Source organism: Girardinichthys multiradiatus, chromosome 2 (assembly GCF_021462225.1).
Source record: "Girardinichthys multiradiatus isolate DD_20200921_A chromosome 2, DD_fGirMul_XY1, whole genome shotgun sequence".
Taxonomy (NCBI): domain Eukaryota; kingdom Metazoa; phylum Chordata; class Actinopteri; order Cyprinodontiformes; family Goodeidae; genus Girardinichthys; species Girardinichthys multiradiatus.
Window position 1 is genome coordinate 46,818,360 of NC_061795.1, and position 24,658 is coordinate 46,843,017.

The following is a 24,658-nucleotide window of genomic DNA, read 5'->3' on the forward strand; positions in this document are numbered from 1 at the left end:
TCTCAACAAGGTCTCATTATTTCAAGCAATTTATGGGATAGTTAAGCTGCTGCCACAAGAAAAAAAAAAAAAAAAACACGTGAGATGTTTTCTCTAATGAGACTATGACAAATCCAAGTATGACATTTTATTTTCTCAAGATAAAGAGGCAAACCTCTCATCACAGCAAACAGTCAGTCAGTCAGTCATTTTCTACCGCTTATTCCATAGTGGGTCACGGGGGAGCTGGTGCCTATCTCCAGCAGTCTATGGGCGAGAGGCGGAGTACACCCTGGACAGTTCGCCAGTCCATCGCAGGGCAACACACAAACAACCATGCACACACTCATTCATACACCTAAGGTCAATTTAGAGAGACCAATTAACCTAACAGGCATGTCTTTGGACTGTGGGAGGAAGCCGGAGTACCCGGTGAGAACCCACGCATGCATGAGGAGAACATGCAAACTCCATGCAGAAAGACCCCAGGCTGGGAATTGAACCCAGGACCTTCTTGCTGCAAGGCAACAGTGCTACCAACTGCACCACCGTGCAGCCCACATTTAACATTTATATGTTAAAATGAGCTTGTTAATGCCATATTACAAGCTAATAAAATATTTTGAAAGAATGAACTCATGATCTCTTATCTGAGCACAAAATCTGGGTTATATATATATATATATATATATATATATATATATATATACACAGATCAGTGAGAAAGGGTTAGCCCCCTTACAGATCTCTTGATTTTGAAAAATGTTAAAATCAGACAAAGATAATCTGAGTAAATGCAAAAGGCAGGTTTCAAATAACAATTTTATTGATTAAGGTAATAAAAGCTATCTAAACCAACCTGTCCTGATGTGAAAACATTTTGCCCCTATCATAATAACTCGTGCCTCACTTGGCAGCAACGACTGCCATCAAGGCTTTGTGATAACTGGCAGTAAGGCTTTACATTAAATAGTTTTCATTCAGCCACATCCGAGGTTTTTCTAGCATCAACAATCTGTTGAAGGTCATGTTGCAGCATCCAAAGGTCATAAACTGACAGCTGAAAATTGTCATTCAGGATTTTCTGGAAAGCAGAATTCCTGGTGCTACAAGTCATCCAGGTCCTGAAGCAGTCCCAGACCATCACACTGCCACCACCATGTTTGACACGGAGGTATGATGTTCTTTTTCTGAAATGCTGTAGTTTTACACCAGATACACAGGACACACACCTTGGTCAATGTGAGATGGCTCCTGGTGTTTATTTTGGTCAGCAGTGATTCAGGCCTTGGAACTCTCCCATGACTGACCAAAATGTGCCCAGTCACTCCTACCGTTTACTCATGAACTCTGACCTTAACTAAGGGAAGTAAGGCCTGCAGTGTTTTCAGTGTTGTTCTGGGTACTTTTGTGACCCCCTGGATGAGTCATCAGTGACCTCTTAGAGATAATGGATAATGATTCTCACTGTTTTTCACTGAGGTCCCACAGTCTTACAAATGCCTTTGTAACCATTTATGGAGCAAAAAATGTCAGTGACTTTCTAGTCTGGTCTTGATTTTTTGTTTAGATTGGGGATGATGTGTTGCATTTTGAGATCTTTCAGTGTAGACAGGTTCCATTTAAATAATCAGCTAATTTTAAGTGTGGTAGTATTCATCCTGTGCGTGACTACTCACATTGAACTAAAAATGTGGTTCATTACAGTTAATTCATGGGTTAATAAGGGTAGGATCTTACTCTTCCATGTAGGGCTAGGTTACTTTTTCCCTAATAAATGTAATCATCACTTGAAAATCTATTTCTGAATTCATTATCTTATTCTAAAAATAATGTTTGTTTCAATATTTAATACATTTAAATGTGACAACTAAGCAAAGTAAAAATGTGCAAGTGGACAAATGCTTTTTCACAGCACTTCATATAAAGGCACAATAAGATATAGCTGGTTTAAAAGGAGAAAGAATTCTAAACTTCATCTTCATGACAATGAACAGAAAATATATATTAACTGTAAACAAAGCTTTCAGGTCCTGTTTGCTTGGAGTTCTTCATCTGCCACCTGCTGCTCATCATTTGAAATGTGTTTTTCAAATCTCTCACCTGTGTACTCTGGGAAACAGATGCTGAGCGCAGACTTCTTAATCTTCTCTGCAAACAGATCCTTCTTGTTGAGGAAGAGGATGATGGAGGTGTCGATGAAGAACTTGTTGTTGCAGATGGAGTCGAACAGCATCAAAGATTCGTGCATGCGATTCTGTGGAGGAGGAAGGAAAAGACCGGGCAAACAATGAGAGAAAGGAGTGGGAATAAAGAGATAAACAAAATGGGATTAGGTGTAATTAGGTGAACAGATGAAAAGAGGAAGAATAAACAGATTAAGAAAGAGAAGGATGAGAAAAATGGAGAAATTTTCATGTTAACAGCAAGTAAACAAAAGTGCAAAGATTTACACAATAACATATTTCCTGTTAAAAGTTCAGCGAAAGAGTGACCAGAGAACACAGAGGGAAACTTTTTTCTGCAGAATTAATGCTTCAACATTTTTCGCAATGTTTTTTGCATTCATTGGTCTCACACTCAAACAGTGTCCATTTTACTTGTTTACGGAAATCCTTTGCAATAAATAATTACGACGGAGGAAAAAAATCCAAAAAGAAGCAAGAGGAAGAGTAGAAGCAAAGAACAAAACCAACAATAATAAACTTCCTCTTTCTAATAAACTTTTCAATATTCTGGAAAAACATTTTAGGTGGACAAATAATCACACATGTGCGGTTGCTTACGTGGTGCTTTATTATCATTGTCTCATGTATAAATACAATGTTCAATAAATTATCAACACAGAGAAGAAGTCACAGCACTGTTTAGCACTTGCACACATACAGTATATACACATCCACATACAGTTTGTGCAGGTTTTGCAGTACCTGGACAGTGTTTACAGTGTTGATTGATTTAGACACAGAGTTAACTTGTGGTAACAGGAGGGTTGGATGCCAATTCAGTGTGAGCATGATGAGAAAAGGCACATTCGACGTACCAAGAGAGTTAAATGTGCCTCCTGGAGTAGCCTACTTCCCTGCAGCCGGGTGCTCTGCAGCTCCACGGCTTCTCTTCGCTTCCTGCAGCAGAGCGAGCTTCTACTCGGCTCAGCAAAGTTCTAATGACGGCAAAGTGGCAACTGAAAATCATGAGATTGCTCATAAGGGCATGCAAGCAAAATCAGAATGGAAGGTTGTCTCAATCCAACAATCAACAATTGACACTTTGTTTTAGTGCTTCATCTGGCAACCACTGTGGCATCTCAGCAGCTTGTTATGCCACTGTTGGTGGACAAAAACCGAAATATGGGACAAGGTTTACACAGAACAAATACAAAGATCCTTGCTTGTACAGCCTCAGACTACATTGCCCACAAACCCCTCTTTATCTGTAGCCTACACAGACCAGATATTTACAATCAAAGATCAAGCTAAAGTTTTTTGGCCATATTATTGGGTCTTGGCTGATAGACCCCAACACACCTGTCTATGCAGGCTCATTATTCTTCTGGCATCAGTCCTGTCTTCATCCTACAAACTCCTAATTGCTTTAGTGCTACAGTGAGACACTTCATTTTAAAGAAACAATTGAAAGTTCTGGGAGGTCAAGCTGAATGAACAACCCACACTGTCAAGCACCCTGGGCCCTTAAGAAATGTTGGCTCTTCTCTGTAAATTAAACACTTTCTATTATGTACAGATTAGCTAAACTCAAACCTTGCATTAATTTTAAAGATGTAAATTGAAGTTGTTTTTGGAGGAAAAACCAAGCTCTAAAAAGAAAACCTAAAAAAAAGGTTTTCACTAAAAGATTCTTAATTTGAAACAATGGGTTTTTGGTCTATTTCCACATGCAATGTAGCCTTTTGTAACAATAAGTGGCTTTATCTGTTATTGCTAAAGACAGCATAAGAAGTCTTTGTGTTTGTGTGTCAGTTCTTGACTTGTCCTTCAGGTTTGGTATTTCAAGTTAAAACTTCTGAAAGACAGAATTTTATTTTATTAAAAATAGGCATAATTACTGAACTTGGCTAAAGACACAAAATCAAAAAGGAAAACGTAAGAACTTTTGTGAATCCTGACAGGTCATATTCAACTTGCATTTAACTAAAACATACTGTCCGGGCTAAACTAGATATTGAAGTTCTTGTTCTCCTTGAAATTCAGCAATCAGTGACTACAGTCGAGTATGATATCTTTGGCAGAAAACCAGCAGCATTTTTAGAATGCCAGTGCACCAAATAAATATCTATATAGTGAAAAGAAAAACTAATGCTGCACTCCAATCCTACGTCTACCCCCATCACACTAATGCATATCTGGCTTTGATTTATTGGTATATGAAGCCGTGAGGCCATAGGAAAATAACACTACAACATTGCCTTCCTATGCATTCCTACACTGCAGCACACACAATTCAATCACCAGCTAAACCAGGACTATGCCACATGTATTTCAGCCATGCAACATGGGCATTGGAGCTCAAATACACCATGTATACCACAAATGTGTGCCATTGCTACAGAATCAACACAACTATGACTCAAGCGCAGCAACAATGACTCAGTAATAATAGTTAATAATCTCACGACACACTACCCAGATGCTTCACTCACCTTGGCATGCTTTATGTTTGAAACTAAAAGTGAAAAAAGAACGAAAATGACCACCAGAAGGTGTATTTCTGGTTAAAAAAAGTAATTGCTTTCTCACTAACCCTGCTTTCAAATTACAACAATGCTGAACCATGTATAGAACATAGCAACACCAGCGATCGTAACCCTCCTAAAGGTTTTACTCTCAGTAAAACGTGTTGTTTTTGAACAAGATCATTTAGTGTTTGAATACAGAAAATCTGTTACTAATAGTAGTAGTTAAACTAGTCACTGACCACAACATGTTGAAATTCCCTCTAAATTTCTGAACTGCATCTGAAACTAGTTTAATTTGGTTGTAACATAACTTACAGGTTTGGATTCTGGCAGTTGGAGTGCAGCATAAGAGCCACGTTTCCCTGTAATATAAGGTCAATATAGGATGTATTTTAAAAAAAGGATATCTGTATTTGGTGCCTTGTGACAGACCAGCAGTCTGGGTGTACCTGGCCTCTCATCTACTGACCGTCTGAGACAGATACTAGCCCTTCTATGACCCTGCATAGATTAAATATAAAAAGGATGTATGGACAGATGTTTGGCTCAGAGATTTACTTTCAGTTTCTCTATTTAAGCAGAAAAAAGCACTAAGAGAACCTAGCTGATAAAAGTTGGATGGAAACAACAAGGTTTGCATCAGACTGATTGTATAAAATGTTTATTAGTTAACATTATTGCAGCTTAGACCAAAGAGAGCACAATGATCCTTATTAGCCAAGCTTAGCTTTAAGTTTAAAAGCTAAATATTGCTTCTAAAGTTTAGTTTATATGGCAACAACTGTGCTTGTTAGCTTGTGTTGTTAGCTGCTTTTTAGCCATCTTTCATAACTTTCACAGCTATAACCAGACTCCAATTCCGAAATGAGCTTTAGAACATTCTGACACGTGTATCTTTATGAATTCTGCTTCAACGACATGTTGGTCCTGTGCTTGATGTCGTAATGTTTTAGACATTGGCTTTACATTGAGAGAGCGTCCCACTGAGTAGCAAAAAGAGCCCTGGCAATGATCATGAATGGTATAAACGGCTTAAATACATAGATATAATTCAGCCAATAATTCAACATTCAAGGCTCTCAAGGCACAATTTTTGAAGAAAACAAAAAGCAAATAAATTGCTGCAATTTATGAAGCCAATTAAAATCCAGGATGAGAAATGTCCATTAGTTTTCTAGATAAAAAGTGCTTTTTTACAATATTCTGCCAAAGTAGAGACCAGCCCTTTATCAGCTCTTATTTATGGTCATCCTCAAATACCTCAGGATAAAATTAACAACAGAAAGTCACTTCACTTAAAACATCTGCTTTAAATATTTAGCTGTGCTTTCAGCCTAACTGTGCTCACATTGTATATGCTATGGTGGGCTGAATTATAGATGTGAATACATAATTTCCTCTGTGGTTAAAATATCATGAACTGGTGAACTGTTGTTGTGGAAACTTGGTTCTTGTAGGTTCCTGCAGTAATCCCTCAATTTATCCAGGTTATAAGACCAACCATCCAAAGCTTTTAAATGCCTTTAGGCTTTGATTTGGGAATCAAAGGGATCAGCGGGAGCGATGCTAAGAGTTTACCACTCAGAGGAGCAGGGACAATAAAAGCTACACTAAAGTGACTTAACTGCATGACGTCTTGGTAACAGCAATAACACAATGTTCACAATACATTAGATATTCTAAGATATCTGCAAAGACATTTCAGTACTGCAAAACAATTAACTTAAACCAAAGATAAACAAAATGCTTTAAACTGCAGATCACAAACTGTTACCCTTTTACAGTAACTGATTTGGACGTACAAAACAACCCATTAGGTAATTATGGTTATGTGAATGTTATGAAAAAACTGAGGGGTAAACTATTAATACGGTTGAAGAACAGTTGAAAAATATCTCATTTTAAGCGCCGCCTAAAGCAAACTGAGGGGATAGAGCTCAAACAGTGTGTTGTCACTGTCTGCCCTGAGGCAAATAAAAATGTAGACTGCATTTATCATCATCAGTGTGAACTGGAGCTTACAGAACTCCATGTGCATAGAACATTTAGCGGGACATTTTTCTCCAACCGTCTACCGCTGGCTGCTCCTTTGTGCTAGAATGAGAGGCAGCATAAGCAGGTAGCAGCAACTGCAGCAACTGCAGCAGCAGCAGCAACCAAAACAGCAACGGCAGCAGCAGCTACACAAAAGATAACAATTCAAGCTGTCTTAAACGAAAAAAATAAAACATGCTGCAGCTGGACTGTTTAAACTGGAGAAAAAAAATAAAAACAGATAGCTGAATGAAAAATATTACTTGGGTACCTAAACAAAAACAAACAAAAAAACAACAAACTGTGTTCATAGACTGCCATCCTGTTTTCCAGACTTTTCTGGGTAATTTTAGTAAAATTAAAAGAAAATAACGTTTTTTAAGCAAAGTTTAATATGATAAGATTTTTAAATGAACAATACTAATACTGTAATAACTAACTACTTTTTAATACATTATGTATTTGTATTAGTAAGCAGTTTTTTTTATTTTGAGCCCATAGTGGCTCAAATGGCTACAAAAACAACCCATCTTCATAGAGAAGAAGAGATATCCTGCTTTAAAGTCTGAATTCAGCTTTCATTTGAAAAACATACAATTATCCCCCGATTCCCCAGGTCCAGACTACTTTCTGTAAGGTAAAAAAAAAAAACAATTACTAAATAGTAAATAGTTTTTCTATTTAATGTACAGAACCACCAAATAAAAAACATATCAAGAATAAAATTATTATTATCCATTCTACCAAGAGATGATCCTCAAAAATGATACATCCTTCAAAACTATTCAAACAGCAAATCATGATTCTTTCGCACAAACAGCAGATTTTCTGGTTGCCCAAACAACCACAATCCATCTGATGCTTTTAGCTGCAAATGATGGTAACATTTGGCAAAGGAAGGTGTTGTGACATTTAAAAAACCCAAGGGCCTTCAGTACATGTGTGTGCACTTGCTTGTGCTGGTGTGTGTGTGTTAGTTTAAAAGGGTAGACAGGTGCCTTGTGGGTAATTAATCCACAGATACTGACTCCACCACTGCACCCGTGAGCTGATGTTGTCTCTAACACAACACATACACAAATGCAGGCAAGTTTGCACGCTGACCTTTCCTGCTCTGTTACATGACACACACACACACACACTGGTAACTGTATGCAATATGCAAACACACAGACACAGAAAATCCACATGCAGACTCATGAGCAGCCTCGGGGAGCTCTCCGTCTCTAATTAGGAAATTTGGCAAACATGCGGAAAGACAAGCTGATGATGTCATCATACATTTTTAAAAGATGCACCCTCACTGTCTGAGTGTTGCAGGATGGAGTGGAGAACAATGTGTCATGTGCAATGAAATAAAATTTAACAAGGAGGGCTGAATGCAGTAAATCTGCTCAAATCAGACAGTTCAAACCGAGTCAACTTTCAAGATGATTCCGCTAAACCTTCCAAAACATAATCTTTTTAATAATTGTTTTCATTCAGACCCCACAATGCACCAACCCTTCAATCTGAAACCAAATCACAACCATCTACACTCTCCAGGATAAAATCTTTTAAAACTCACCTCTGGTCTTTTACAGTGGACAGTAGGAATATAACAGAGAGCAGCCACAGATAATGGCTGTGGTATTGGGGCTGGATGAAATCGATGCTTCCATCCAGCCACTACCTTAGAACTGTCTGGCTGAGTCAGCACAACAATTTGTAGCACTTTGTTTTAAGTGGTTTTATAATGGATCTGTGCACACTGCAACATGAATCCTGTGGAGAAGAGACCATGATGGGAACGTCCTCCCAGCACAGATCCTGTTTTCCTCTCTTTACATTATCATTTTTTTTATAAATTAAACAACACAAAAAGACATAAGATGATTATGCAATTAGGAATATTAGAGCTAAAAATATTTATTTTCAATCAGAAAAGCACCTTATGTCAACACAGTGAGATTTTTAATAATAATGCCTATTTTCTTCAATTATTGTTGGTTTTCAATTACCTTCCAAAGTACCATCTCTCATATCAGGCAAAAGTGCTTTAATCCTTATAAATATAGTGACTAATTTATATTCTATGTCCAAATAATACATCTGTTCTCCCCATGCAATTTAGATTTTCTGTAATTCATTGGCAGCTGTTTTATCCACCAATGACTTCACACTGAGTTAACAATGTGGAGAGTATTTAGATCCCAGTAACCATGGATGTTAAACTATATAGAGATATGATAGCTAAAGTAACAGAGTTCCAATTATAAGATGGAAAACCACAAAGATATTCCCAATGTTGTCTCCAGAGACCAGGCTAACTGCTGTTACAAAATAAGACCAGCTCTCAATCACTGTAGTAATGACATGCAAACTCTTAGTAGTGCAAATAATCTGTCTATCATAGGAGCTATGTTACACATACAGCTTCCATGTTGGATTTTGACCTCTGGATTGGTGAGGAACCTGGTAGAATGCAGCATTATCAGAAGCAATGTAAACTGCTTCTCCAGCAAGTTTGTTTCAAGGCCAGAAAGCCCTTCTCACTAGTCATCTGGGATCAGAAACAACACAGTATGCAAGGAAAGAGGTCAAGAACTAAACAAGGCAAAGATATAAGCAGAAGTTTCAACCAACCAAAGAGTTAAATCAAGCTGGACCAATGGTCTGCTCTGTAGTAAAGGAGGACATCATGAACACAGCTCAGGCACCACCATTTGACCAACTGTCACAGGATGACACCAACTGAATCGGTCCCACATGGCAACATAACAAGGTACCACAGAAATAAAAGCATCCGCCACTCCTTCAGCAGCATCAGTACAAGCCGCAGCCCCTCAGGTTGGTGGCTATGATGACGTCTGTGACAGAATCAAAGACAAACTGGATGTTGTTGGTGTCTGTGGCGCAGGTCACGTGCGAGTACACCTCCTTGCTGGGGGACTTATTCTTGCCTTCATACTGAGACTTGATGTAGGCGATTCCTTCTTCGTAATTGTCCGGACCTGCAGTTGGGACACACACACAGACACAGGACATTAACCTTTTAGATCTGTGGGCCGTCCCCCGTTTTTCCTCCATCAGCACTATTTTGTGATCTTTTCTGAAAACAGAACCTTTGGATCTCGAGCTCAGCAAACAATCTGCTGAGGTGTGCTGAGCTCACCGCCAGCCAGGCTTTAATAAATATGATGCATGCCCAACTTTCTGAGACAAACTGGAACTATGAGTTTGGTCCAATAAATGGAAAGTGATGGACAGTAATATGTCCTGTTATTGTTGCTGCAGTGTGCTGGTTTTTCTGTATTACTAATATAATCCAGTCAGCAGCTACAGTTTGACACTCTGACAGTTCTGACAACCTGAAGCTGAAAACGCTGGAACCATTATGTTTACAGTCAGTGTGATGATCAGTTTAACACCAGAGCCAAATCCACTGTGTATCCTTTCAGTTCCACTTCATAATTAGCTGTTAGTGTGAGTGCTGCCTTCTGCCAGCTCTTGGCTTGCTTTCCTTTGTTCTCATGCTTTTCAGATGAGTCTGATCTCAGTGACTGGAGTCCTTTTTGGTCCAAGCATCGCTAACGTCTCAGTGGCTCTCGGCCATTAGCAGCACTGTCTGTCTGCTTCAGCAGGAACTTGGTCGGAGTCCGGTTAGTGGGAAGATATGAAGAGGAAGGGAAGGGACAGCTTTAGAATTCCAATCCCTTCTTTCTCATAGTCTTGCTGCTTTTTGTCTTTCTGTACCCTTCTTTCCCACAGTCAGTTTTTTCCCCCAGATTTCCTCTCCCTGGACCCAGGAAAAACTGATTCCGTTTTTGGGTGCTAATTTTCCAACCTCTGTAACTCTCGTCCTTGGTTAGTTTCATACTTTGAGTTGATCTGTTTTGCCACTTAGTTATTCATTACTTTGGAGCTAACACCAGCCTTCAGCTCAGTTGTCTAAAATTGTGCAGAACTTTTACTCCCTTTTGGTCTAAATCAGCGACTGTAAATGCTCTAGATGTGCAGATCTTTGTTAGCTGTAGAAAAGTAACCTGCTGAACCTTTTATGGGTGACATGGCTGGATTAACTGCTGCATGAAAGTCTCAAGACTGTTATGCATTTGGGGTCTTTGTGCTTTTTGAGCCTTGATTAAGATTAAATGTAACACTATATTTGTGCTTGTAAAGCAGTAATGAAGACAGGTGAAGGAACCATATATTAGCATCTAGACAGCACTGAAAAATAAAGTGTGGACCAACTGTTAAAAATTTTAATCTTTTTGGGGGGTTGGTGCTGCGGTTCAGCATCCCTAAAGCCCACTTTTTCAAGTATCTGCAACTTTGACATATTTTGGGGGTTTGTTGGGTTGTTGGGGTTGGGTCCGCTACCTCGGTTCCCCAAAGCGCAGAGCCATTAGAAAAACATATGGGAAAAAGAGTTATGGGAAAGGACATGAAGTACCTCTGAAGTAGCTTATTCTATGTTGATTCAGACTCTTGGTAATGGGTCCATTGTAGCTCTAAAAAAGACATGAGAAGGGGATCTGAACTTGACACTTATTGAGGATTGGAACAGAATTTGTAGGTTCAGGTAGTTTCAAGGGATGTTAGAGTACGCCTTATTCAATTCAAAATTATGCATCGTTTTTACTGGACTCCTAGATTATCAAGATTAGGATTATCGTCCACTCCACACTGTTGCCAATGTAACTCTGAGGAAGGTACCTTAATTCTTGTTTTATGGTCATGTCACACAGTCCAACAATTCTGGACCAATGTTTTCGATAATCTATGTGAGATTACTGAATTTCAAATTTCATTTATTCCTAGATTGTTTGTTTCGAAAGTTCATTCAGTTCTGACAGGACAGGATTAGCATTTGAAAAAATGTCATAAACGACTGGGTAGACTGGATATATATGAAGCAAAATGGTGTAAATATTTGGCTTTATTAGAAGGTCACTAAAAGGTGTTGGGTGGTGAAAGACGCCTTGGTTTCAGTAAATTGTGTATAAATATATAACTGTGCTTCTTCTTATTTTTACATGCAGGTCATGTTTTTATTATTATTTTGATCGTGGTGTCTGTTAACAGAATATCTCTTTAATGCATTTACTTTTTTGTACTGACTGTTTCTTGAATTATTTTCCGCGTCTTTTTGTTTTTCTTGCATTATGTCTTCATTGAAATGGTTAGTGTTGCTATGGTAGTTACGAGAAAGAGCAAAGGGGGTAGATGTTGGTAACACAGATTAACCCAACAAATTAACCCAAAAATTAAAATAAAATCCACAAGGAAATTAAAGGTCCCATTTCTAGGATGGAGAGCCATCTAGTGGTTTAAAGTGCAAAATGTAGGTAATTTAACACTTATTAAAGTGTTATTATTTTCCTGGTAATGTACTCCACAAAAATTCACAGCCTACTGAGCAACGGGTGCAGTTGTGGCTTTAATTCTAACTAAGCTGGTGGTTTAGATCAGTAGAATATAAAACATGCAACACAACAAAAAACATCCATAACATTTTAAAACTGGGATGTTTGTTCTCTGCTTGCAGCCCCAGATCAGACACTTCTGCCTGCTGTGTTTTTGGATATATTTTCTTTTAGGTGTACTTTATTAATACATACGATACACATGGTAATACAATGAGATAAACTAGAGTAGTCAAGCAGTGATAGTGGAGCTGCGGTTGTTTCAGTTCTTTATATCTGAAAAAAGTTGCAGTCATCTTTGGACAGTTAGCGGATGATAGTTAACACTGATTTGGTTATAGGTCAGGGGAATTGTACCGTTTTCCTGAAGATTTTGAGGGATTGGCATCATCTTAGTAGAGGATTGTGGAAATTGTACTTCAAAATCTGCTCAGCAGCTCTATCATTGTACAATGAATAACCTACACAACATGCATGTTTATTTTGTCTGAGATCAGTTAAGAAGCTCAATGATTTTGGAAAGTATTAAGCTTTAAATACAAGCTTTAAGACTAGGATTATCTGCTTTTTCTATAGGTTAGAAAAGTGGGCGACCTCCTAATGTTCAAACTAGGACCCAACATAAAATGAACATTCACTGCAAAGGATGTACCAGTGTATTCAGGGAAGCAGATGATCAGCGGAGACTTGACGATTTTGTTTTCGAACAGGTCCTTCTTGTTGAGGAAGAGGATGATGGAGGTGTCCTTAAACCACTTGTTGTTACAAATCGAGTCAAAGAGCTTCAGAGACTCGTGCATGCGGTTCTACGAGAGAGAGATCAAAGGTCAAATAGGACAGAATAAAATAAGAAGACAGAAGAAACTCCAAACACCCAATGATAAGCAGCAGAACATTAGAACATAATAATAAGCTTACAAAGGTCACATAATCTGAACTGAAGGGGGAACTGTGATGAAAGTTAAACCAAAAAGCAGAACAGAAGTTTCGAGGACTTCCTCTCACAATCGCCGCCACAGTCTGTGCTCTGCATTTGTGTGTGTTTATATTTGTATCAGCATGCAACATACAGAAGTTATTAGTAACACTTACTGCCAGTGAGCTTAACAAAGCCATGCATATGTTGTGCTTGTGTGCTAGAGTCTGCTCTAACTGGATCTTGTTAAATTAAAAGATCACTTATTGAAAAAACCCTGTGAAGTTTTTGACCTTTAGAGGCGCTGCAGAGCCAGATTTTCTTATGCAACAACTGTTTGTTTAAAACTGACTACAGAAGATGAATCAGTCCAGTACTCCAGAACACAGAAATGTCATGAAGAGCTTTCAAACACAGGTTTTTGGAAATGTTTTGGGAGTAGAAATGGAAAGAAATTAATTCTTGGGACCAAATCCCTCCCATATTGAATAATTCAGCAGCAGCTGAGGCAAGTGGTGTGCTGGCACCATAGAAAACTAAACGAAAACAAACAAAGTGATAACGATTAATTAAAAAATAGTATTAATAATTAAAGACAGGTTACAATTATTCAATAACAAACCAGTATTTTACACAAAAACAGTGACATTTGCACCCACTCATCAAGTCATCACTTACTATAATTTCAAATTAGTTTGACGCTCCAATGATTTCTTTGAACCTTTGTTATTGGTTTGGATGGCATGAACAGATACATCTTCAATTTAATTTCAGGTTAAAGCGTTGAAAAAATTGGGAGTAATCTTATTTGTTCTTCATTATGTCCACTTTGGCAATGCACCTGTACCTCTGACAATGCAGTTCAATTAAATTCAATTCAATTCAGTGTATTCACATTGCGACGATTCACAACAAATGTGTCAAGCCATTCTACAGATAAATTCAGTTTATATCAAACTTATATACAGAAATATACTGCATATCCATTTCAATGCATCCAAACCCTTCTTCAGAACTTGGATTGCCCATGTGGGCACCTGCAAAGTTCATTTAAGCTTGAAGGTGTTGATTTTGGAGCAGAAGCTTCTTTGCTTCTATCATTACTGCAAAACTGGCTATACCATGGACAGCGATACTGGTGATCCACTGGTTTGCAGGTCAAGGCAGGTTGGAGCCTTGGTGATTCCTGGGTGTTACTGAAACATCCTAACTATTTTCTATCATCTGAGGATGGCATTTTGGTTCAGATGGTTCAAATTTGGACACATTAAGGAGATCTAATCTCAATGTTCCCAAACACAAATCGAAACTGGTTAAGATATGGATAAACCAGGATAACTTTATGCTTCTGTAATGGCCTTTTCCCAAAGCTTCAACCTAAACCTTTTTGATAGTTTGTGGAATATGCTTAAATGCTGGATCTAGGGCAGGAAACCAATCAACAGCCCCTTTTTCATTGCAGGGACTTAGAGCCAGCATCTGGGAGTTTGAAAGCCCTTTGCGCATTTCGACACAATGTTAGCCGAGTAATTTTATTTTCCTGGGTCCATACTTTCACAGATAAAAGGTCCTGGTCTAGGGTTAGGACTTTACAGATTATGCTGGGACTGTTAAAGGAGCGGGTTTCTGTGCAGTAAGATATCCTACAATGTATTGGCCAAAAGGAGCGCTAAATGACAAAGGTGAGTGTAGTAATGTATTACTTTCATACCATTAATCTGCCAAAAAAGTAGTTTTAAGATATTTTTAAACAAACTACACCAATTCTGGAAAAAAGGCTGGTGAAATATCCACCGAGAATGATGCCACAAGCTTCTTCATGGCTATAAAATGCTGTGGTTTCAACTTCATAAGAGGCATTTAACAAATATTAATGAGTCTGTAGGTGTAGTTTTGACCTTGTGTGGGTTACAGAAATTCCATAATAAATTAAAACAAACTTGTTTTTACAAATTATTGCAGTTTTATGTTGTATAGTCACCTCACACTGGAAAAGAATAATTCAGTAAATCAAAGTTCATAATAAAATGACAATGACGTCCATCATGAGTGGGTGAAAACATCTGACCAGAACTACTATACTATTAAATGTACTGATCACAACGATAAAACAACTCCACAGGGTCCTAATATAGCAATACATTGAAACATTAATAGCAGATGTAAATGCTGCTAAATTAATGTTGTGGCTGGTTTGGAGATAAAGTATGAAAACCTGTTTATTACATAAAACCAATATATGTCAGGATAATTTTTACTAGATTTTTTCTTTTACCAACTTTTCATGCTGAATTTATGTTTGCTATCTATTGTTGTCATTCTTGATTATTCTCATTGCATTAAAAGAAATCATGAGATAAGGAAACTAGCTGTTTCAGTGATTTTTCAATGTAATATTTAAATGTAAAGAACCTGATAAGGAAAACAGACAGATTCCTTCAAACAGTGAGCTGAAAGCAGTTTCTCTCTGGTTCTGATCCAACACACTGCCTCGCTCCTAAAGAGGGAATGTGGGATTCATCAACCAGTCAGATTAGTGAGAAATGACGAAGTTTCACATACGGAGAGAAGGAAGAAGAGTGGAGCTATAAAACAGAGGAAACAGCTAAGCTTCACAAACACAGAGAGGACCTGCTTTCAGCTGCTGAGGTGAGTGTGTAAACCTATTTGGAAGTTTTCATACCTGTCTGTGGGTGGAGCATCTGCAGAAGATCTGACAGCTGATTGGTTAGAGAGGACAGTCGGTGGCAACAGTGACAGGAGGAGTAGAAGGAGCCAGAGATGCTGCAGGGCGGAGCTTAAAGAAGGAACAGAAAACGCAAGGGACCCGCCCACCCACGTCCAGATGCACCCTACCCTCAACTCGATACACTAACACTAACACACATCCAGTGCTGCAAAGAAGGTGTTCACAGGGCAGGAAGACGGCGTACACAATGAGCAGTCACTTCAGAGAGCACGATGAAGAGGAGCAACGACCAAACACAGTACATGCGGATTTTAAGAAGAAAGAAGGGAGTAACAGAGAATAAGTAGTGCTGAGTGTGTTTGTTCTATCAGACAACACCTAGGAGTCAGACGCTTTTTTACCAGCAGAGCTATTGGAACCTCTCCCAGCAAACTTTCACAGAATGATTTGTTAGATGAATATGCTGTTCAGGACATTTTTAGCTTTTATGTCTCAGTCAAAAACTGATGTGAACATTTTTAAACACCTTATTTTCATTTAACTTGTAGCTATAATTTCTTAAGAACATTTGGGACTTTTGTTGTTCAGATGGACTTCATTGGTTCTGCTAAAACATGGACACAGAGATCTTTAGTATTTGCAGAAAGAAATTCTGGAGCTGGGTGTGCTTTTCAAATTTAAATCGTCCTTACCTATTTGGAAAACAGCAAACACTTCTGGGAAAAACTATTTGCCACCTTAGAGATTTCTTGCTTTTTTATAGCCCTTAAATGTTTCAGATCATCAAACTCATTTTGATATCAGACAAATATAACCCAATAAAAACAAAAAGCAGTTTCAATTAATGACTTCATTTATAATGATATTTTTATTAAAATCGAGGTGGCCCAATTTGAAAAAAATAATTGCTACCCTCGTTTAATCATGAATTAACTGTGATTAATCACCTTCATTGGACAACTGGCTCTTATTTCAATAGCCATGCTCTGACCTGTGGAGTTAAGAAATCCCTTTAAGAGAACCTGTATGTCAACATGAAGTAGGCTAAGGCAACACATCATGCCACAATCTAAACAAAAATTAAAGAACAAGTGAAAAATTCTTTAACATCTATCAGTCTAGAAATGGTTGCAGGCCATTTTTAAGGGTTAGAGACTCGTGGAGACCCCAGTGAGAGCCATTATGCACAGATGGAGAAAACAAGGAACAGTGGGGAACCTTCCCAGAAATGGCCACCCTAAAGAAATCCCTTCAAGAGAGTCAATGACTCATCCACGAGGTCACAAAATTAACCTAACAAAATATAAAGCTCTGCAGGTGTCACTTGGCTGAGCTAAGCTCACAGTTCATGATTCAACAATAAGAAAGAGACTGACCTAAAAAGAGATCGATGGTAGATTTCCAAGGCCAAAACCACTGCTAAGCAAAAAGAACACAAAGGCCCGTCTCACATTTGGTAAAAAAAAAGAACATCCTTATGATCTTAAAGACTTCTGGGAAAATGTTCTGTGAACTGATTGAACAAAATTAGACCTTTTTAAAAGGTGTGTGTCCCGTTACACCCAGGGGAAAACTAACACAACATTTCAGTAGAAAAAGGCATAATACTGACAGTTAAACATGGTGTTGGTGGTGTGATGGTATGGGCTGCTGTGCTTCTTCAGGACTTGGATGACTTGCTATGACTGATGGAACCATGAATTCTGCTGTCTACCATAAAAATCTGAAGGAAAACTTTGAGCCACCAGTTTGTGAACTTGAGCACAAATGCACTGGAGTTGTACAGAAGGACAATAATCCAAAGCAAACCAGTAAGTCCACCTCTGAATGGCCTACCCAAAGTCTGGACTCATATCTGCCCTTAAACAACAATACTATCTTCCAGTGTAGCTAGTTCAAAACAATTCTGCAAAGAACAGTGGGTCCAAAATCAGCAAAGTAAAAGACTAAGTCCCAGTTATCACTAACACTGGATGTCAATTGTTGCTGTCAAGCGAGGCACGAACAACTAATAGGTTTAACAGGGCAATTACATAGAGGAATTTATGGTTAGGGTAGCTTTCCTTGAATAAATGAAATCCTAATTTGAAACTAGCCTTTTGTATTCACCCTGGCTATCTTTGTTTGATGATCTGAAACTCTCCAGTGTGACAAAAAAAGGCAAAAAGAAAAGAAATACAAGGGGGCAAATACTTTTGCACATTGCAGCATATGACTAATGCACTCTGTTAATGTTTAGCTTGATTGTCAAATGAGAAGCTCTTCAGCTTGCAGCATTAGTTTGTTTTCCAACACTGTGGCACATATCTTGTTTCAGCTCCATTATTTACCTACAGGTCCTTTCTCAGGTGTTTTGACAAAATAAAACTATAGACACTTTGCCTAGAGTTCAGCGTGTTGGCATGAAAATGTTGCTTTTATGAATGTAATTACTGGATTATAAAGACAGGAGGCTGAGCAGTATAATAGGAGCACATTGCAGCTCCTTCTTCTACAGCAGGTTATAAATACTTCATGAGATGGTGTTAAAATGTAACATTGTAGTTAAAGATTTAAAGTCTTTCTGTGCTTTTGTTGGTATATGTACTGTGAAAGTCTTGAGATATCTCTTTCACAAAAAGGGTAATAGGGAGCACTCTCTTATTAAACTGACCTTTAAATCCGTTTTGGCAAAGAGAGCTACATAGCTATATAGCTAAAGCTTTAGATTATAGACTGAGACAAAGTAATGAATACATTTTGAAGTGGACGAAATACATTTCATGGTTTTCAACAATTGTTAAAAATAAAAATCTGAAAAGTGTGCATTTGCATTCAGCTGCTTTTACACTGATAAATAAAACATTGCAAATTATTGGTAAATAACGTCCAACTGTGTGCAATTTAATCTCAGTATAAAGCTGTTCTGTTATGGCTTCAAAGGTTTTTCAAGAGAACAAACAGCATCATGAAGACCAAGGAACACAGGAGACGAGGAGAAACTATAAAGCAGGGTTAGCTTCTAAACAAGTATCCCTTTGAACATCTCACAGAGCTCTGTTCTCTGAACTTGGAAAGAGGGTGGGACCAACTGCAGCCTACCAAGACGTGGACATCCACCTAAACTGACAGCTTGAGCAAGGAGAGCATAAATCAGAGAAGCAATGGCAACTCTGGAGGAGTTGCAGAAATCCACAGTTTATGTTGCAGAATCTGCTGACAGGACATCTGTTAGTCGAGCACTCCCCAAATCCAGCCTTAATGGAAGAATGTGGAGGAGAACATCACTGTTGAAAAAAAAAAGCCACGACAGTACAGGACACAGTAAATGTGTGTTCTGGTTGGCCCTCGTGTCAGATGAGACCAAACACTAACCTTTTGGCCTACATGCAATGTTGTGGAGTACGCCACACGCCACCCTGATCATGCTATCCCAGTGGTGAAATATTGTGGTGGCAGAATTAAGCTGTTTGATGCTTTTGTTCAGCAAAACCAGGGAAACAGGTCAGAGTTGATGGGGGGGATGGATAGAGCTAAATCCAGGACAATCCTGAAAGAAAAGCTATCGAGAGGCTGCAGAAGACTTGAGACTAGTGTGGAGGTTCACTTGCTAGAAGAACAATGACCTTAAACATACAGCCAGAGCTACAATAGAAGGGTTTTGATCAAAAATGGTACAAAGTCCAGCCAGAAATACAATTGAGAATCTGTGGCAAAACTTGAAAACTGATGTTCAAAGACGTTCTCCATCCAATCAGTCTCCAGACTAAGAAAGGTGGTGGACATACCCCAAAATACTTAAAGTTGCAATTTCAGTGAAAGGTGGTTCTCAGGGAAAATAAATACAAATGCAGGCTGAACTTTACACATTTTATTTGTAAGAAAGTTTTGCAGCTTACTGTAAATCTAATATCACCATCATTTTTTGGTTTTCTGTCCCATGGAAAGATGATTAAATCAGAGTTTGTCATTAAAAAGTAGCCAGGATCGGAATTGGATTTTCTTACTTTGGAAGAGAAACAATCCAATGCATCCTTCTCTTCCTGACCCTTAAAGCAGATTAGTATTATAAGACAAGTTGCTTTCCAATTAAAACCCTAGCAGAGCAGTGACTTTAAAGAGCTGCCGGATCACGAGATGTGTTGCTTTATCGGTCTCATTACTGGGAGGTCCTTAGCTTTTCTTCCCAATTGTGAAATATTTTTGCTGAACTGTAGGCTGTTGATAGTAAAACAGAGAGAATGTGGGAGCCAAGAGAAAAAACATTTGTCTTCTAATTTGAACTCCTACACCTTCACTTCCAGCTTGCTGAAGATAGAAATGGATAACGTTAAACTGACAACAGATCAGATCTGTAAAGTTTTTCAGTAAAAACCTTCCATTTTTGTCTCATTCAGCTGTGGGTGCTTCACTTTACAGACATCTAAAGATTACAGTTACGGTCGTATTAAATTAGTCAGTTCTCTAATTAGTTCCTCCATGACTGGTTGCCTCTTCATGTGTGGTTAAGAAATATTCCTGGGAATTCTACTTAATGCTGACTGCAGGCACTGATCCTCTCTGTTATGGCTGCAGAAAAGGAATAATTTGTTCTTTCTGTAAAAAGGTAGCTGTGTTAAAAAATGTCACTGTGACCTTCCTCTGTAAATGGGTCACAACATCAAAATAACCCAGACTAAATTAATGAATATTAACAGAAGCTGCTGGAAACATGTTTAACAGTTATTGTACTTTCCTCATCTGGTGGTGTTCTGATGGTCCAGGATGCTCCATCAGCACAAATAGAGCAGCTTTCAAACCCAATTTTCCTGATTCAGAATGCTTAGAGGAAAAGCTTCGGTTTAAATATATTAATGAACACAGAGCATTCAAATCAGATCATTTGTTTTGGTTTACATGGAGGGCTGGTCTTGGCAAATGAGGCAAAAAATTGTCTTCCAAGTTATCTTTTAATTTAATGAACATGCAGCTTCTGACTGGAAGGAATGTTCATTTTTTGAAGTGGTTCATCCAAAGTCTCGACTTGAATCTGTGGAGAAAGCTAAAGACTAGGGTGATGGCCAGGACGCCTTCTAAGCTCAAGGACTTTGAGCTCATTAAAAATGATAAATTGTGAAAATATCAGTGAAAACATGCAAAAAGCTGGTCAGCAATTATAAGAAAGATTTGAAGGCTTTTCTATAAATTATTGAGAAGGGGAAAATAATAGCTCTGGTCCATTGTCATTTTATCTTTTAGTTGTTGCCTGTGAGATTTTTCAATCAGAAATCAAATTTCAATCTGCCAGGGCTATGAATATTTTTTGTATTTGTTTTTATTTTCACATGATTTTGCATAATTTCAGACATTCCACATGGGTCAGCTGGTTGCCCACATGTCCCAGGGCAGCTAAGCTCTTCAAAAAGGACAACTAGAGATGGTTTCCTAATTGCTTAATTGACTTTATTAAATCAGGGTTGCATCTGGCATCAAATTAGACAGGTTGCATTAATAAAATATAAATCTGTGTTTGCATGATCTCAGCTACTTGAGTTATTTGTATGGGTGCGGGTATGAATACATTTGGCCTTAACCAGGTGTGTTTAGCTTTTATGAGAATTTTAATTTATTTGTTTCGTTTCTAAAATATCGTCACACATGCATTGCTTCAGATTGTACACATATACTTCACAGATTGCTCAATTTGTTTTTACTTTTTAATCAGATCTTAGAAAATATTTCAACTGTATTACTATTTTTTTTATAAATAGAATTCACAGAAAAGTAAAAGTATCTGGAAAATGTGGGTTGGGTTTAGGAATGAAGAATTCAGTTAGCTTGCCATGTCAGAGTGTGCAAGGATGGTTTACACTAAGACAACCAATCCTTTTTGTAGTGTTCTTCCCTGACTTATATGGGTATGAAAAGGGTCCCTCTGCTCCATGTACAAACTGCACTGTTTGAAAGGTTAGGAAAGCATTGCAGGGGTGGTTGATTTGAGATTTGGGAATTAGTGCAAAATGGGGCTAAAAACTGGCGAATGGCTGAATAAATCCTGAAACAAATAGAAAAACAATGTTTGGGGTTTGTATTAAGCACTATTTATTTTAAATGTGGACTTTGATGCTTTCTCATATTTGACTTGTTCTTCGTTTAAGATCATAAAAAGTAAATCATCAACAAGGCAAAAGAAATTTCAGTAAAATTGACTTTGTGATGAGATTGTTTGTTACAGGTCATTTTTAAAAGGATTCTCTGGAACATTGAGACATTTATCCCTGCCTGTCTGAAGCATTCTCACAGGCTGTCTGTTTACTTTCCGCTTACTCAATGCATTCTGCGTTTCAAACAAACATCCCTTCTACTTTCATACTTTCAGCAGGTTCTGGAATAACTGAAAAGCAGAGACACATTTATATATTTTGATACTCAATATGAGCGTCTGAATGATTTCTGTCAGTATTCAGATAAAATAATTATACAATTGAGATGTTAATGTTAAGAATTCTAATTTCAAAAATCCATAAAATGCTTTAACATTTATACAAAACATTTTTTGATCCTTAATATTGTTTTAGCATATAGTATAAAGGGTATTTATGAGAATTTCCTCACAAGCCTTTTTAGTTACCAATAATATTTACCTTTATTAGTTTTGTCACAGATAAATAGGAGGCCACATGCCACAAATGTAAAAAATGTCAGCTTGTCTGTTTTAGTAATACTATATGAAGTAATAATAATAATAATATAAGAAAGCTCTGACTTGTTAGGAGAATAGTGTTGAAACTGGTTCAGTCCTGTTGAACAACTACATTAGCGTGCTGTAAGTTCTAGTCAACCATGTTGTTCAAAGAGATTTATTTTACTAAAAAACACTCTTACAAGTGCGAAAGTAGCTTTCATTAAATCTCCATGAAATCTAATATCTCTAATCTACTGTTGGAGATTTTCTAAAGGCCAAGCAGTGAGTCTAACACACAGGCAGGTTGGGTCCTTACTGTGGTCTCGTCCTCATGCAGCACCTGGTCGTATCCGCTCAGAGCCACGCAAAAAATAATGGCCGTCACATCCTCAAAACAATGGATCCACTTCTTCCTCTCCGACCTCTGACCTCCCACATCGAACAGCCTGACAAACACAAGAGGCACACAAATACATCCAAATAAAAGGTTTTGTAGCAACACCTACTGTCCCATTTAAACATCTCAAACACAGTTTTCATCCTGGACACTATTTATACTCTGATTTCCTGTGCTGTTATATGCAGCCATCAGGTGTTAAACTGTTGCTATTTTAATGTGAGTGGAATGACAAACACCTGAAGAGACCGGTCTGGCAGCTCTGTTTGGTTTAAATCTGTCACGTGTACAGTACACACAAGGGTATAATTACACACACAGGCTCCAATATGTGCATACAGTGTCAATAATATGTGGTTAACTGTCCATCAGCAAGTTGCACCTTAACCATAAATTTTTGTAGCTTCTGGTACCATTCTGGCTGGATATTTCTCTGCTCTTCTTGGCAGAATGGTTGGGGTGCATTCAGATAGCTTCCTGGTACTGTCCACGCTTTAAGCAAGGTCCTTGTATTTGTCAACAACGTTGAAGTTGGAGATTAAGCTTCTGGAATGGCCCAAACCTGATTCTTGTTAAAGATTTCTGGACTATACTAAAAATGTGGGGGGCGACAGAGGCGGTCGTAGTAGGGGTTAGTCCTGTCCCTGGTGGGTTGCCGGATCAAAACCCCGCTCTGTCTATTGCAGTTGAAGTGTCCGTGGGCTGGACACATCACCCGCCTTTCCTGCTGATGGTGGTCAGAGGGCACGGTGGTGCCGATTGTATGGCAGGCCTGCTTCTGTCAGTCTGCCCCAGGGTGGCTTACCACCGTCAGTGTGTGAATGTGCGTATGAATGGGTGGATGACTGATTGTAGTGTAAAGCGCTTTGGGGTCCTCGGACTAGATAAAGCACTATACAATCTATACAATACATCTGCCATTTACCATTTAAAAAGCCGGGTCTGTACCAGGAAACCAGCCAATTTAAGTGAGCTCCCCCAATTCTGCCAAGAACAGTGGTCAAACATCCAGCCAGATTAATGCCAGAAGATGACTACAAGACACGGGTGGCCGAGGTGCAACTTCTAAGAGTTATTTAACCCTTATAGTACTGGTTGTGTATGTATATCTTTGAGCCTGGATATATAAATTTGACCCTATAGGGTTTAGAAAAAATTACCAATGAATTCAAAGTTGGGCACATAACCTCTGTTTAAAAAAAAAATATTGCTATGATTTCTTTAACCATTTCAGCCTGTAAAAAAGAACTAAATTATAGTGCAACTATAATCCATTTTGTTTATTTTCTAGTTTCTAGTTTTGCCTTTGCTTCTTACAACCCTTTCCAGATATGATCCATTTTTATAGTGCAGGGAGTTTAGCAGAGCATGATTACATATCCTGCAACGTTTGCCTGGAAAGACAAAAACCTAATTGAATTGCAGAGGAATACGGTCAGGCTGAAACTATTAAGTGTTTGAACCTGGAGGAAAATGTGTAAACAACAGATGGCAAACAGTTACATCATATCGCCTGAGCAGGAAAGAACCCCATTCTGACTCTGTTGTGTTTTTGTGGTGTTCAGAATGAGAGGCCTGAGTCCAGAGCGAAACGAAGCCAGCCGTGTGTGTGATGGGTATAATGGCAGGCAGGCTGATGGGTTCCACCCAGTACAGGAACAGAGAAGCCTCCCACACTCTGCATGACTGCCAATAATAGCAGACCAGCTGGAAATCTGCAGGATGTGCCTCTCAAAGACTTACAGAGAAAGGACATCAGCTAGGACAGAACCGTCCCAGTGAAAAGCATCAATCAGCAAACCGACCTACAATCAAGAAACATGGATGTGCATCCAATAAAATAAATGTTTAAAGGTTAACCCACTCTATGGGTATGACCTGCTTTATAAATGAGCA

General features: G+C 38.4%; 1 protein-coding gene across 1 annotated transcript in view; it reads right to left on the bottom strand.

Moving 5' to 3' along the window:
• Positions 1 to 2,755: 2,755 nt before the first annotated feature.
• The window catches only part of gnao1a (guanine nucleotide binding protein (G protein), alpha activating activity polypeptide O, a), a 133,110-nt gene continuing 111,207 nt past the window's right edge, over positions 2,756 to 24,658 (bottom strand). Inside the window, exons 6-8 of the mRNA XM_047351824.1 lie at positions 22,682 to 22,811; positions 12,770 to 12,923; positions 2,756 to 9,702 (exon numbers count right to left, since the gene is read on the bottom strand). Coding sequence (XP_047207780.1) covers positions 9,515 to 9,702; positions 12,770 to 12,923; positions 22,682 to 22,811 — 472 coding nt within the window. The 3' untranslated portion in view covers positions 2,756 to 9,514. The remainder of the gene's footprint in view (positions 9,703 to 12,769; positions 12,924 to 22,681; positions 22,812 to 24,658) is intronic.